The sequence below is a fragment of the Sparus aurata genome, chromosome 13 (genome assembly GCF_900880675.1).
Source record: "Sparus aurata chromosome 13, fSpaAur1.1, whole genome shotgun sequence".
Classification (NCBI taxonomy): Eukaryota; Metazoa; Chordata; class Actinopteri; order Spariformes; family Sparidae; genus Sparus; species Sparus aurata.
This window is the reverse complement of record NC_044199.1, coordinates 33468830-33482755: the sequence shown is the minus strand read 5'-3', so window position 1 is coordinate 33482755 and position 13926 is coordinate 33468830. Positions and strand designations below refer to the sequence as shown.

The following is a 13926-nucleotide window of genomic DNA, read 5'->3' as shown; positions in this document are numbered from 1 at the left end:
GTTTCGGATCATCGCACAAATTTAAATATTAGTCAAAGATAACACAGGTCAACACAAAATGCGGTTTTTAAATAAAGGTAAGGGGGAAAATATAATATTAAAAGGGTCGGTGTAATACGCTCAGCGTGCTTTGTTTGTCTGTTTTGTTTTTCTGAAGCTAGAAGAATTAAGTAAATTTATGTCAATCATCATATCTACCAGTGTATTTGCATTTTTACAGGCTGGAAAATGATCGAAATAAACTAAAATAAGTGTACATGAAGGTACTATTGACCTACACTGCATGTATACACCAGAAGGTGGAGCAAGAGAGCCATTATGGTTATGAGAATAGCTTCCATGTTAAGAGGAAGACATACAGCCAACACAGAATACATTAATATAAATATATATATATATATATATATATATATATATATATATATATATATATATATATACATACACACATACACACACACACACATATCCACCTTATTCCTGACTTCATGAGTTTACCCATGGTTCATAGCGGTAATCGGTTATGCTCTTCCGGTTGAACTGGCTGACCTCTGTGTTTACGCTAACGTAGCTGTCATGCTCGCCCTATAAACCGGCTTTTAACGCAAAGAAAGTGACAGAATGGATAAAAATCGGAGGTGGATACACAGTACATATGTTTTAATAAGTTGTGAGTGTTAGGGATTTGTGTTGGATCAGGACCCAAATGCACGACTCGACTCTGGTTCAAAGTGCAACAATCAGTTTTTAATGTTCAAAAGGAGCAAGAATAGGTGCGAGGTGGAGGGGTGGTGCGAGGTCCCAGGATCCTGATGTGGGTGGTGAAGTCACCGGGGAGTGCGTGGGTGACGTGCGTGACGTTAGCTACATCGTCGATGTAGCTAACGTCGGGCTAATGCTTATCTTATATTTTCTGAAGGTGTTGACGGCGGAGAATTACGCAGTTACAAACGCACAGAAGCATACAACTACCTGCACAGTGACAAAATAGGGAAAGTACTGTTGAAGAAACACAGCAAGTTTATATTTCTGAAGGCAGCAGTAGCACCCAGCCAGAGTGTAAAACAAGCTAAACATACAGCGTGGATAATGCTGAAGGAAAGTGAAGTCGTGGAGACAGGCGGCTGCTCGGACATTGCCAGGTTAGGGAAGTCATGCAGTCATGCAGCAGCTATACTGTGGAAGATATTCATGAACCCTAATATTTATTTTAGTGTCAAAGCCGCGAGCCACGCAACTATCCGTTCCTCCTTCCTCAGCATGGCGTGTAGGGCGCAGGGCACGGTCAAGTTTGTCTAAGTGGTTGATGTACTACACATGACATTTCTGAAAAAAACTTCAAATTTCATGAATTGTTGTGGCAACCAACAACGGCACATGTTGTACCTGAGCTCATTTTAAAAACAATTTAGCACTTATGACCTAACGCTAGTTGTTTAGGGCTAGCTTAGCGGCAGCGGTCAGTCATGCAGTTGCAAGGCAACCGGAAACAAAAAAACGCCTGCGGAAGTAGTTATCTGTCATGGCAGCACCCATAGGCTTCTGAGGAAACAGGTGGATATATATAAATATACATATATATAGTGATGTAGTGAAAATTACTAGGCTTCAGTGCTGCAATTAAGTAGGGTCTTGTTGTAATTGCGTTGAGTTTTTCCTTTTTCTGCTGCTTCATACTTCCACTCAAATACATTTTGGGGTTGTGGACAGGAATCAACAGGAATCTGTCTAAAAACGTTCTTTTTTAGTAAACTCTGTGTACATAAACAATGTTCTCAATGCTGTCTTCTTGTAAAATCTCTGCTTTCAGAGGAAGTGCTCACTTTGTCTCAGTTGTCCTGACAATTACTAAAATCAGCAAGCAATTAATCGAGGTGATTTCTTAACAAATCTCCATTTAAAATAGCCTCTACACCCTTAGATGTTTACTCATACTTAATCAAACATTAAGTTGAATCAGTGCAGTTGTTTCAGTAATTGAAAAACCACAGCAGAACACTTTAGCATTTGACTCAGGGATGAACTGATAAGATTTAGGTGGTTTAAAGGTCCCATATTATGGTCATTTCTGCTTCTTGACATGGTTCCTTGAAGTCTAAATGGAATGTTAATAACATGCTTTGGTCGAAATAAACTTAAGGATTGAGCACAGCAGGGTTCTTGAAACACCAGTTTCACAGCCCTGCTCCAGGTGGCCTGTTTCAGTGCCTTTCCCTTTAAATGCTAATGAGCTACTGCGTGCGCCGCCCACGGTGCTGCCCACCTCTTCCTGCCTGCGGAAGACGTGAGGACGGCATCATGTGACCATGGCAACAGCGGAGTTTCCGGAAGTAATGGCCCCCGGACATCAGACTGCGGTCCGACCCAGAACAAGAGGCTCCAGAAGAAAGCAAGCTGCCAAGAATGAACATGTATGTTTCTCAGTGGTTAGTAGTTAAGTTTGTTACCTCCACATTACTTTTATGTTACTGCAGACTAACAAAAGTTTTACGGGCTTACTGGCCGTCTGCCCCGCGTTGTTACAGATAACAGCCCCCTTCTTCTGCCTCGAGTGTTTACATCATAAAGCTTAGCCAAACCTCAGCTGGTGTTTACTGCTGTTCAGTTGCAGTAACGCGGATGCAATTTAGCAATGGCCGTTACAAGACAAAAGCGTAACCCCATATTATCATTCACCTTTATGTAGCCAGGTAAGTTGATTGAGAACCTGTTCTTATTTGCAGTGACGACCTGTAATGAGCTACTGCCAGCAATTTTCAACAACTAATTTTCAATAAGCCACAGTTGCCTCCCATCACCTCTCTACCAGCAGAATAGTTTTTTAACCAGTTACAACGGTTTATAAACTTTAGATATATTACCAAAGACACAACGTGACATGATTAGTGATCATAGTTTCCAATGAATAATAAAAATTCTGCATAAAAGCAGGTGTTCCTGTGACAATTGTAAACAAATGCCTACAGAACCTGAGAATATCTGCTGTATGGAAATACCACAATTAAGTGTGAACACTGGGCAAACATGGTTGTTATTTTGCAGTCTATCTTTTCTCTCATCTATTGTCACTCACTTACCTTTCATCATTTCTAGGTTACACGAAGACTACAGCAGCATCCTGAGCCACCATCATGCATGGTGGACCCTCCTGGCCTGTAACCTGTCTGCCTGAATGTATCTGCACTGCAGAATGCACTGAACATTTATCAGACAGACTATGGAGCTTTACGTCTGAGGGGAATAGTGCAGTAAGCTTTTAGTCACATAAATACTATTCATTTATCGCAAAAGTGTTATGATGAAAAGTACATTACTGATTCCTCTATCTTACATTGCTTATAGTTTATCTTTTACTTACTACCATGAAAATTACATATCAAACAATAAAAACACAGAACAGTTAGGAAAGATGTTTTATTGTAAGAAACATTTGTAAACATGTGTTGACATGAATTAAATAATAACAAGAACAAGAAAATAAATATCTGAAGTGAAACATTTTGACTTTATATATTAACTTCAATATTAATATGAAAATAATAACAAAAAAAGTATCTAGTTGCCATGGGTGTAAACATTCAGTGCTGACTTTATATTGAATTGTGTTCAGTCAATATAGCCTACAGAAGCTTTGTAAGCTGGTGCTGGGGCCCCCTGGGGTGGAGAGTGAGAGTTGTGCTGCCTGTCTGTGTGGTCTGAGAGGTCTTCAGGGATTATGAGTTTCAGCACCTCGTTCACATATGGGGCAGGGTCCTGGAAAACCTTCTCGAGATCAGGTCCAACAGTGCATCACCTCAGTCTGCAGTGCAATAAACAAAAATGAATGTTTACAGGAAAATTGCAGTAGAACCAAAAAGCCTTGTGCTGCAGTGTTGTAAAGTTTCTCTTACTTCTCCTAATTACTTCATATTTATACATTCTTCTTATTATTTATTTTGAAAACCAACTTAAAAGAATTCAGATTTTAAGTGCTTGTGTTTTTTTTTCAACCTTTTGTGTGATGCCTGTGTGTCCATGTTTATTATAATTTGAGAAGTTCAAATAAAAGATTGTAAAACTTACAGAATGTCATGCCTGGATGGATGACTGTTTTGGCTCTGCACTCTCCCTTCCTGGACTTTGGAAAGCTCAGCTTGAAAAGAGGATCTCCTGATGATGTGGTGGCTTGTCCTCTATCAGCCTTCTCACTGTAATGCAGTGCAGCCAGGTAGAGTCTTGAACAGTAAAAAGACAATCAAACATGAAAACAATTTCAAGAAATGGGCAAATGTTCTCAACAAGTAATCATAGTTTAATTATTCTGCACAACATTCCCAGATATGGATAGGAGTAACACATGACAGCACTGTTACAGTATAGTTCAAGCACTAAAGGCTGCAACGCATTATGTTACTGTAACCTGACCTCTTTATTTCAGTAACGAGTAATCTAATGCATTAACATTAACAAACAAGTGATCAGATTAAAGTAATTTATTCAAGTCAGTGTGCATTACAATTATTTTTGTCATTTTCCTTAGTAATAAAATATATTCTTGCTTTCTTCTTGCGTCTCGGGGAGTGATGTCACGTACGTCTGAAATCACGTTTTAGCCATGAGGATAACTCACGTGTAACACCATGCAGCAACACAAAAACGTTTTCAAATGCATTATTTCACAAAATCCTGAAAATTTAGACCCGGGGGAGGGTGTGTGTATGTACCGCTTGACCGACCGGGTCTCTGGATTTGCATGTGGAGGCCGCGTTGATCGCTAACTAGAAGCGCGCGGTTAGCGTTAGCTAGTACTATGTGACACTGCTTGGTTAGTTTGTGTAAAATTACTAAATAAACACAGCTAAATACTTGCACATGCAGACATTTCCCTAGGACATCGACGTCGACAGCCGCAGCAAATTTGACTCGTGTATCTGGAAACTGCAGGCAAGACCCCTTCAGAAATCTGTATCTCACTCAAAAAAGCACGGACAGTCTTTTTTCAAAGTTTCTAGGTGTGTGGCAGCACCATAGACCCACAATAACACCCCAAATCCCAGAAAAAGTCAGTTTTTCATAATATGGGACCTTTAAAGGTAAAGGTCGTTTCGACCATACAATGATTACAACAAAAAATTCAAAGAAAATGTCTAACAGGTTAAATAAATGAGGAGTAATTAAGTTTTACTTCTGTCTATATAGGGTCAAAGGTCAACTTGACTCTGGCATCATAACGTTCTGCATAAACACTTTTCTCTGACGGAAAACAGTGGATTGCCCTCTCCTGTTGGAGGGTGACCTCCCACCCCATGTGTATGAGTATAATGTCATTTATCCACTAGGACTTTTGGTTGCACTGAGTCAAGCCGAGCCACGCTGTTTCCTTTTGCATCAGCAGTTTTACTGGTGCCACACCAATGAAAGACGTTCCTCGGAGTAGCCCCAAGTTGTGGCTGCCAAGAGGGCCGCGGTGATGTTGCTTCTAACCGAACCTCTTCAGTTTCTCTCATCCTGTTCTTTCTTTCAAACATCTGCTGTGTTTTACATTTTCATTACACACTTTCAGCACTTTCAGCTGTTTCAGGAGTCAATTCAGTTCCTGCTACTAAAACCACAACATTTTCTGTATTACTGATGACTGGGGGCCTTTATTGTCAAGAAGTTAGAGTAAATGAAATGTGTTTGTAACTGAATTAGTGGATGCACTTTGTCAGTGGTGATTCTTCGATACTCCAGTAGGCTCACCATCCGCAGGAGGGTTCAGAGGGGAACGGTGCAGTGTGATTTGGGTGGCAGTCAATGGCAGGGGCCCCGATGACCCAATCCTCGGACAGTGACTCTAGCCATGGGGACATGGAATTTCATCTCGCTGGAGGGGAAAGAGCCTGAGCTAGTGCGGGAGGTTGAGCAGTACTGGCTAGAGATAGTTGGGCTCACCTCCACGGACAGTCTGGGCTCTGGAACCAATTCCTTGAGAGGAGCTGAACTCTCTTCTATTCTGGAGTTGCCATCGGTGAGAGGCGGCGAGCTGGTGTGGGCTTGCATATAGCTCCCCAGCTAGATAGGTCTAGATAGGTCTCTCACTGTTGTTTCGGCTTATGGGCCGAACAGCAGTGCAGAGTACCCGACCTTCTTAAAGGCCCTGGGAGGGGTACTGGAAAGTGCTCCAACCGGGTACTTTGTCATTCTACTGGGGGACGTAAATGCTCACGTAGGCAGCAACAGTGTTACCTGGAGGGGTGTGATTGGGAGGAACGGCCTCCCCGATCTGAACCCGAGTGGTGTTTTGTTACTGGACTTCTGTGCCAGTCACAGTTTGTCCATAACAAACACCATGTTCAAGCATAAGGGTGTTCATATGTGCACTTGGCACCAGGATGCCCTAGGACGGAGGTCAATGATCGACTTTATAGTCGTATCATCTGACCTCCGGCCGTATGTCTTGGACACTCAGGTGAAGAGAGGGGCTGAGCTGTCAACTGATCACCACCTGGGGGTGAGTTGGATCCGCTGGCAGGGGAGGAAGCTGGACAGACCTGGCAGACTCAAATGCATCATGAGGGTCTGCTGGGAACGTCTGGCGGAACTATCTGTCAGGGAGGTCTTCAACTCCCACCTCCGGGAGAGCTTTGACCAGATCCCGATGGAGCCTGGGGACATTGAGTCCGAATGGACCATGTTCTCCACTTCCATTGTTGACGTGGCTGTGCGGAGCTGTGGCCGTATCCCGGTGGTGGACACTGGGAGTAAGGGATACTGTCAAGCTGAAGAAGGAATACTATCAGGCCTGGTTGGCTCGGGGAACTCCTGAGGCAGCTGACGAGTACCGACAGGCCAAGCGTGCAGCAGCACGGGCGGTCACGGAAGCAATAACTCTGGTCTGGGAAAAGTTCGGGGAGGCCATGGAGGAGGGCTATCGGTCAGCCGCGAAGAAATTCTGGCAAACCATCTGGTGCCTCAGGAGGGGGAAGCAGTCCTCCACCAACACTGTTTACAGTGGAGGTGGGGACCTGTTGACCTCGACTTGGGACATTGTCGGGCGGTGGAAGGAATACTTTGAGGATCTCCTCAATCCCACTGACACGCCTTCCATAGAGGAAGCAGAGGCTGGGGACTCAGAAGGTTGACTCATTCATAACTCGAGCCAAAGTCACTGAGGTAGTCCAGAAGCTCCTCAGTGCCAAGGCACTGGGGAATGGATGAGATCCGCCCTGAGTACCTCAAGTCTCTGGATGTTGTGGGGTTGTCTTGGCTGACACGTCTCTGCAGTATCGCGTGGCAGTCGGGGATAGTGTCTCTGTAATGGCAGACCGGGGTGGTGGTCCCCCTATTCAAAAAGGGGGACTGGGGAGTGTGTTCCAACTATCGTGGGATCACACTCCTCAGCCTCCCTGGGAAAGTCTTTTCCAGGGTACTGGAGAGGAGAATTTCGGCCTATAGTCGAACCTCGGATTCAGGAGGAACAATGCAGATTTCGTCCTGGCTGCGGAACACTGGACCAGCTCTATATCCCCCGCAGGGTGCTCGAGGGTTCATGGGAGTTTGCCCAACCAGGCCACATGTGTTTTGTGGACTTGGAGAAAGCATTCGACCGTGTCCCTCGTGGCATTCTGTGGGAGGTGCTCTGGGAGTACAGGGTCGGAGGCCCTCTATTAAGGGCTGTACGGTCCCTGTACGTACAGAGCAGAAGCTTGGTTCGCATTGCCGGCAGTCAGTCAGACCTGTTCCCAGTGCATGTTGGACTCCGGCAGGGCTGCCCTTTGTCACCGGTTCTGTTCATTATTTTTATGGACAGAATTTCTAGGCGCAGCCACAGGCCGGAGGGGCTCTGGTGCGGGAGCCACTGGATCTCATCTCTGTTTTTCGCAGATGATGTGGTCTTGTTGGCTCCTTCGAGCCAGGGCCTCCAGCATGTCCTGGGGCGGTTTGCAGCCGAGTGTGAAGCGGCTGGTATGAGAATCAGCACCTCTGAGTCCGAGGCCATGGTTCTCGACCGGAAAAAGGTGGCTTGCTCCCTCCGGGTTGGGGAAGAGCTCCTGCCTGAAGTGGAGGAGTTTAAGTATCTTGGGGTCTTGTTCACAAGTGAGGGAAGGATGGAGTGTGAGATTGACAGCTGGATCGGTGCAGCGGCCGCAGTAATGCGGTCGTTGTATCGGTCTGTCGTGGTGAAGAGAGAGCTGAGCCAAAAGGCAAAGCTCTCAATTTACCGGTCGATCTACGTTCCTAGCCTCACCAATGGCCATGAACTTTGGGTCATGACCGAAAGAATAAGATCCTGGAGCTGGAGGAAGTGTTCGGGGAGAGGGAAGTCTGGGTGTCCCTGCTCAGGCAGCTGCCCCTGCGACCCAGCCCCGGACAACGCGGAAGAAGGATGGATGAATTTTTCGATAATACTACGGTGATAAGGACAAGCACATCATTGGTTTAAGACGCACCTCCAAGCAAGTAGGCAAGTTGTGGTGGAAATGCAAATCACTGCTGTGCAGTACTTGCACAAGCTCGATTGGACTTTGGGGGTGTAAATAAGACCTTTTCAAATCTGTTTTGAGCTCTTGGGGTTTCCAGAGACTAGGATTACTAAAGCCTTCAAATCAGACTAAGATAAAGAAATATTTTTTTTATTTCATGAAAAGAAATCATTCTATGTAAATGTGGACCGAAGGCTACGCTGTGCAAACTAAGAGTCTATCATGTATCTACCTGTCATTGACATGATAGAAGATTTGTTTGTTTGTGAAAATCTGTTCCCCAGTCAAATGATGTTGGCATGCTGCAAGAATTGTGTTTCCTGCAAAGCCACCAAGCACTGCAAGTTGGGGTCGGTGAATGATACACATATCAGTGGGCAAACAAACAGCAGGTAGAAATAGAGGCAGATAAATGAAGAATAAAATGTAATTTAGCTCTGTTGTTTAATCAATTCTGACTCAGATAGATAGATAGATAGATAGATAGATAAACTGTATTTATGTACGTCATCATCGCAGCAGGTACATTCAATCATAAATACAATCAAAATATAAGGCCAAATATAGAAAGAATATTAAATTATAAAGTACTATAAACAATAAAATGCTTATGCAGTTAAAAGAGAACATACTGAGGTATTGTGGAGTTAAAGGTAAGTGGAAAATAAGGTATAAGAGAAACAGACAACAGATTACATCATGTATTGCTGTTAACCATGCTGACATGTGATGGTGTGACGTGTTGTGTTGTTGTAGGGCAAAGCTGATATACAATGAGTGACACCGGTTAGATCTGCTGTGATCACACTGATAACAGGCAGCGACTCTAATCTGACAATAAGGGAGGATGTTTGTGGACAATTTGGGGTTGTGGACAGAAATCAACAGGAATCTGTGCTTAAACGACTTTTTCATTTTCTTTTCACTGTTCTCAGAATACAAACAGGAAAGTATTTATTGGGTTTTTGTGTTTCAGTAACATCGACAGGTTCATATTGTCATTTCTTAAATGTTTGTCTGAGATGTCCTATGCAACTCCATCTCAGAACAATACCACTGTTGGCCTGGGATTCCTGGAGAGGGTGATGCTCTCTACTCTGACGACAGTACCCTGCTGCATATTTCTCTTCATTAATGGCACCATGTTGTTCACCTTGAGGAGTAAATCTGTGTTTTGTGAGACCTCCCGTTACATTCTTCTGTATAACCTCCTTTTTGCAGACACTGTACAGATGGCACTGAGTCAGTTACTGTACATACTGTCTTCTTGTAAAATAAGACTAACGTATCCTGTGTGTGGACTTCTAGTCATGCTTGCCAATCTCACAAATGAAGTCTCTCCTCTCACGCTGGTGGTGATGTCTCTGGAGAGATATGTAGCTGTGTGTTACCCACTGAGGCATGCTACCATCATAACCATCAGAAACACAGGGGTGGCTATTTTTGTGGTTTGGACCTTTTGTTCACTAAATGTCCTCACTCGGGTTCTCTTACTGTTAAATTTTCCATTTGAAAACTTGGAGAGCCTGCAGATGAAACAATTTTGTAGTACACTTATCATGTTTCTTGATACAATATCTGATCTTTATGATAAAGCCTACATTTGTTTTCTGTTTATATCAGCTGGTATGGCAGTCATTTCCTCCTACGTTGGTGTGATTGTAGCAGCCAGGTCAGCCTCCACAGACAAAGCTTTAGCCCGTAAGGCTCATAAAACACTGTTGCTGCATCTGGTGCAGCTGGGCCTCAGTCTCTCCTCAACTATACATAACCCAATGCTCATAGCTGTCTCAAAAGTAGTAAAGTGGATAAATCTTGTGCGCATACAGAATATTTTTTATGTGTGTATCATCCTTTTACCCAGATGTCTGAGTGCTCTCATCTATGGACTCAGAGACCAGACTATCAGACCCGTCCTTGTGCACTATTTATGCTGTCGACTGACACGTCCCAGTTAAGGTTGAGGCCTAAAATACATGAATTGAATGAATACGTCCATATATTTGTTCAACTCGTGCTGTCCTCAGACATGGCTTCGGCATATCCAACATTGTTAATAGAGCAGGAAAGACATTTAAATTAATTGGCCAAAAGATTTGTCTTTTTGATGTTCAGTTGTAGTTCTGTCAGTATTTATTAAGTCGACTTACAGAAGCCTGTCAAAATAATCATTCTGACAACCATCAGAAGTTGATAATCACAGTGGTTTGAAAACAGTTACTAAGTTTCATTTCACATTGAATTCTGGCCTAAAATTTGTGGTGTGGTTGCAACCCCTCTATTTCCTTGAAATAGAGGGGTTGCATGCGTCCGCGGCCATCATCAAAAACATCCATGCTAAGTTAGATTTCAGAGGGAAATCATGTACTTACTACATTTGTTTGATGATTTAAGTTACTTGGTATTTCCCAGATTAAAATTATAAGTACTAAAATCTAATCAAGCAAATTATAATGTACTATTATAATTGAAGTACCTAGCAGTATATAACATAAATTAAAATCAACTCGGCCATCACCATCTTATAATTCTTATAAGGCGTATACTTTTTTACTTTGAAAGGAAACACGGTACTTTCTTTTGAATTCATGACTTCTACTTAAAAACAGAGTATTTCTACACTGTTGTATGTCTAGTTATAATGTCTAAGTAGCTCCTTCACTGCTCACCTGCCTGGAGGAGATTAGAGTCTGGATTATAGAGGCAGCCCCGTCTCTGGCCACCGATATTCACCAGCACTTGCTGAATCCAAAAGGCACTGACCTCCCCTTACATAAGAACTGCTTTTTACTTGACACTGTATAATTTTCTTGGAGAGAAAATATGTTGTATTATAAAGGTTTGGTCCACAGTGGCTACTCACCAATGAACAATACTTATACTTATACTAATAATACTTTAAATAATTTCCCAGTCTGGGATCATTAAAGTAATTCTATCTATCTAAACATAATTTACACATAATTGATAAAAGTATAATTCAGTGAAGTTGTAGATCTCAAATAGCATCACTGATGTACAAATTATACAATAACATGTTGTCAGACTGTATCCAGAGGTTGTTCCAAATAACAAAATGTCCAAATGAGCTGAGGGTGAACTGTTTGTTCACAAAAAAAAAAAAGAAAAGAAAAGAGACCAAAGCTAATGTAAAACAAAGATGTGTCTCAGTATATGGAGTTCATTTGTGGAATGATTTTGAAAGGAAACTGAAAGTGTGTAATACACACAACAGATTAAAAATATGATTTAAACACAAAATGATTAACAAATATAAAACAGAAGTATAAACCCCAGAGTGTGCATAAAATCACTTTGGATTGAAAAATGTGTATATTCTTAATTGCTGTTAATTTCTTTTATTACTCTGTAGTTTAAAGGTGGCTGACAACATATAATTAATGTTAAAAGAGTCGCTGTAATAAGTTTAGCCTGTTTTGTTTTTTTGGTTTTTTTGTTTGTTTGTTTGACTTGTTTTTCTGAAGATAGACAGAATGAAGTAAATGTACATAAATCATCACATCTACCAGTGTATTTGCATTTTTAAACGAGGGTACTATTGACCTACACTGCACGTATACACCAGAGGGTGGAGCAAGAGAGCCATGTTATGAAAAAGGCTTCTATGTTTAGGGAAAGACCTGCATCCAACACAGATATCTGTACATACACACATACACACACACACACACAAACACACACACACATATATAGTGATGTAGTGAAAATAAGTACACTTCAGTGCTGTAATTAAATACGGTCTTGTGTTATTACATTGAGTATTTCCACTTTCTGCTGCTTCATACTTTCATTTACATTTTGAAAGCAAATATCGTAGAGTTTGCTTTTAAAATGTAGTTGAATTAAAGAGTTTTACTACATTCATTTGATAACTTTGGTTATCTGATTGTATCAGTGCATTTTTGAATGATCCTTTTTTTCCGACAGTCAGATAAAAAGAAAACACTGATTATTAAGATAATCTGAAAAAATGCTGAATTTCGGATTCAGGCCGATAATCAGTCAACTCATTGTATACAATATTAACATACGTGTAAATATATGTATGAATAACTTTTGCTTGTACTTTTGATACTTAAGCAAATTTAATATGAGATACTTAAAGACTTTTATATTCATATGATTTTCACTTTTACCAAAGTAATATTTTAACACGATATTTTTGCTTTTACCCAAGTAGGAGTTTGGGGTACTTTAAACATCACTATACATAAAATGCTGCTATGAACAACATCGTACCTATCCGGCCCAGTTCTAAACTGGTTCAGAACCTACCTACAGGACAGGCAGTTCTTCGTGTCCATTGGAGACTTTGTCTCAGACAAAATGGGTGTTATGTGTGGAGTACCCCAAGGCTCGATTCTTGGTCCGTTACTATTTAATCTGTATATGCTCCCACTCACACATGTTATAAAGAAACACAACATAAAGTACCACAATTATGCAGATGACTCTCAACTGTACTTATCTCTATCTCCGGATGACCTACATCCCATTCACTCCCTAACTCAGTGTATTAATGATATCAATCTGTGGATGTCACAGAACTTTCTACAACTGAACAAAGATAAAACAGAAATACTCATCCTTGGTGCAAAGGCTCAGAGACAGAGAACTGCAGCTTATCTCAGTTCTCTGTCCCTGGAGAGCAAAAGCGAAGCTAGAAATCTGGGTGTAATCATAGACAGTGATCTAAACTTTAAGAGCCATATCAATCACATCACAAAATCAGCTTTTTATCATCTGAAAAATATTTCAAAATTAAGAGGCTTCCTGTCAAAGCAGACTCTGAAAAATTAATCCACGCATTCATAACAAGTAGACTAGACTACTGTAATGGTCTATTCACTGGCCTCCCAAAATCTGCTGTACAGCGATTACAGTTAATACAAAATGCGGCTGCACGCGTTCTTACTGGAACAAAAAAATGTGAACACATTACACCTGTTCTTAGATCTCTACATTGGCTCCCTGTCAAAAATAGAATTGATTTTAAGATTCTGCTACTTGTCTACAAAGCTCTAAACGGCTTTGCACCTCAGTATATAAAAGACATGCTCATTAGATATGAGCCAGCAAGAACCCTCAGGTCCACCGGCGGTGGTCTTTTAACCATCCCTCGCACTAACTCTAGAGCAGGGGAGGCTGCCCTCTGTATCTATGCCCTGGAACACCCTGCCTGAGGACTTGAGAGACTCTCCTACACTGAGCACTTTTAAAAGCAGGCTAAAAACCTTAATTTTTTCTTAAGTTTATGACTGAGTGTGTGTGTGTGTGTGTGTGTGTGTGTGTGTGTGTGCGCGTGTCTGTTCTGTGTATTGTAAGATTTGTATAGGCTGCTTGAGCTGGTTCTTTGTATAGTTGCACAAACTTTTTGCACTTCTCCTTTAATCATATTGTTGTTTATGTGTAAAGCACATTGTGTTACATTGATTTGTATGAAATGTGCTATAGAAATAAA

The 13926-nt window shown here is 41.7% G+C and overlaps 1 protein-coding gene across 1 annotated transcript; it reads left to right on the top strand.

Annotated features, from left to right (window-relative positions):
* The first annotated feature begins 9466 nt into the window (after window positions 1-9466).
* On the top strand, window positions 9467-10402 carry LOC115593854 (odorant receptor 131-2-like). Its single transcript, XM_030437532.1, has one exon. The coding sequence runs from the start codon at window positions 9467-9469 to the stop codon at window positions 10400-10402; it is 936 nt and encodes a 311-aa protein (XP_030293392.1).
* Window positions 10403-13926: the final 3524 nt, after the last annotated feature.

What these genes read in the sequence shown, in the direction of transcription:
- LOC115593854 (XM_030437532.1), top strand. Translation starts at nt 9,467, where the DNA reads ATGTCCTATGCAACTCCATCTCAGAACAATACCACTGTTGGCCTGGGA.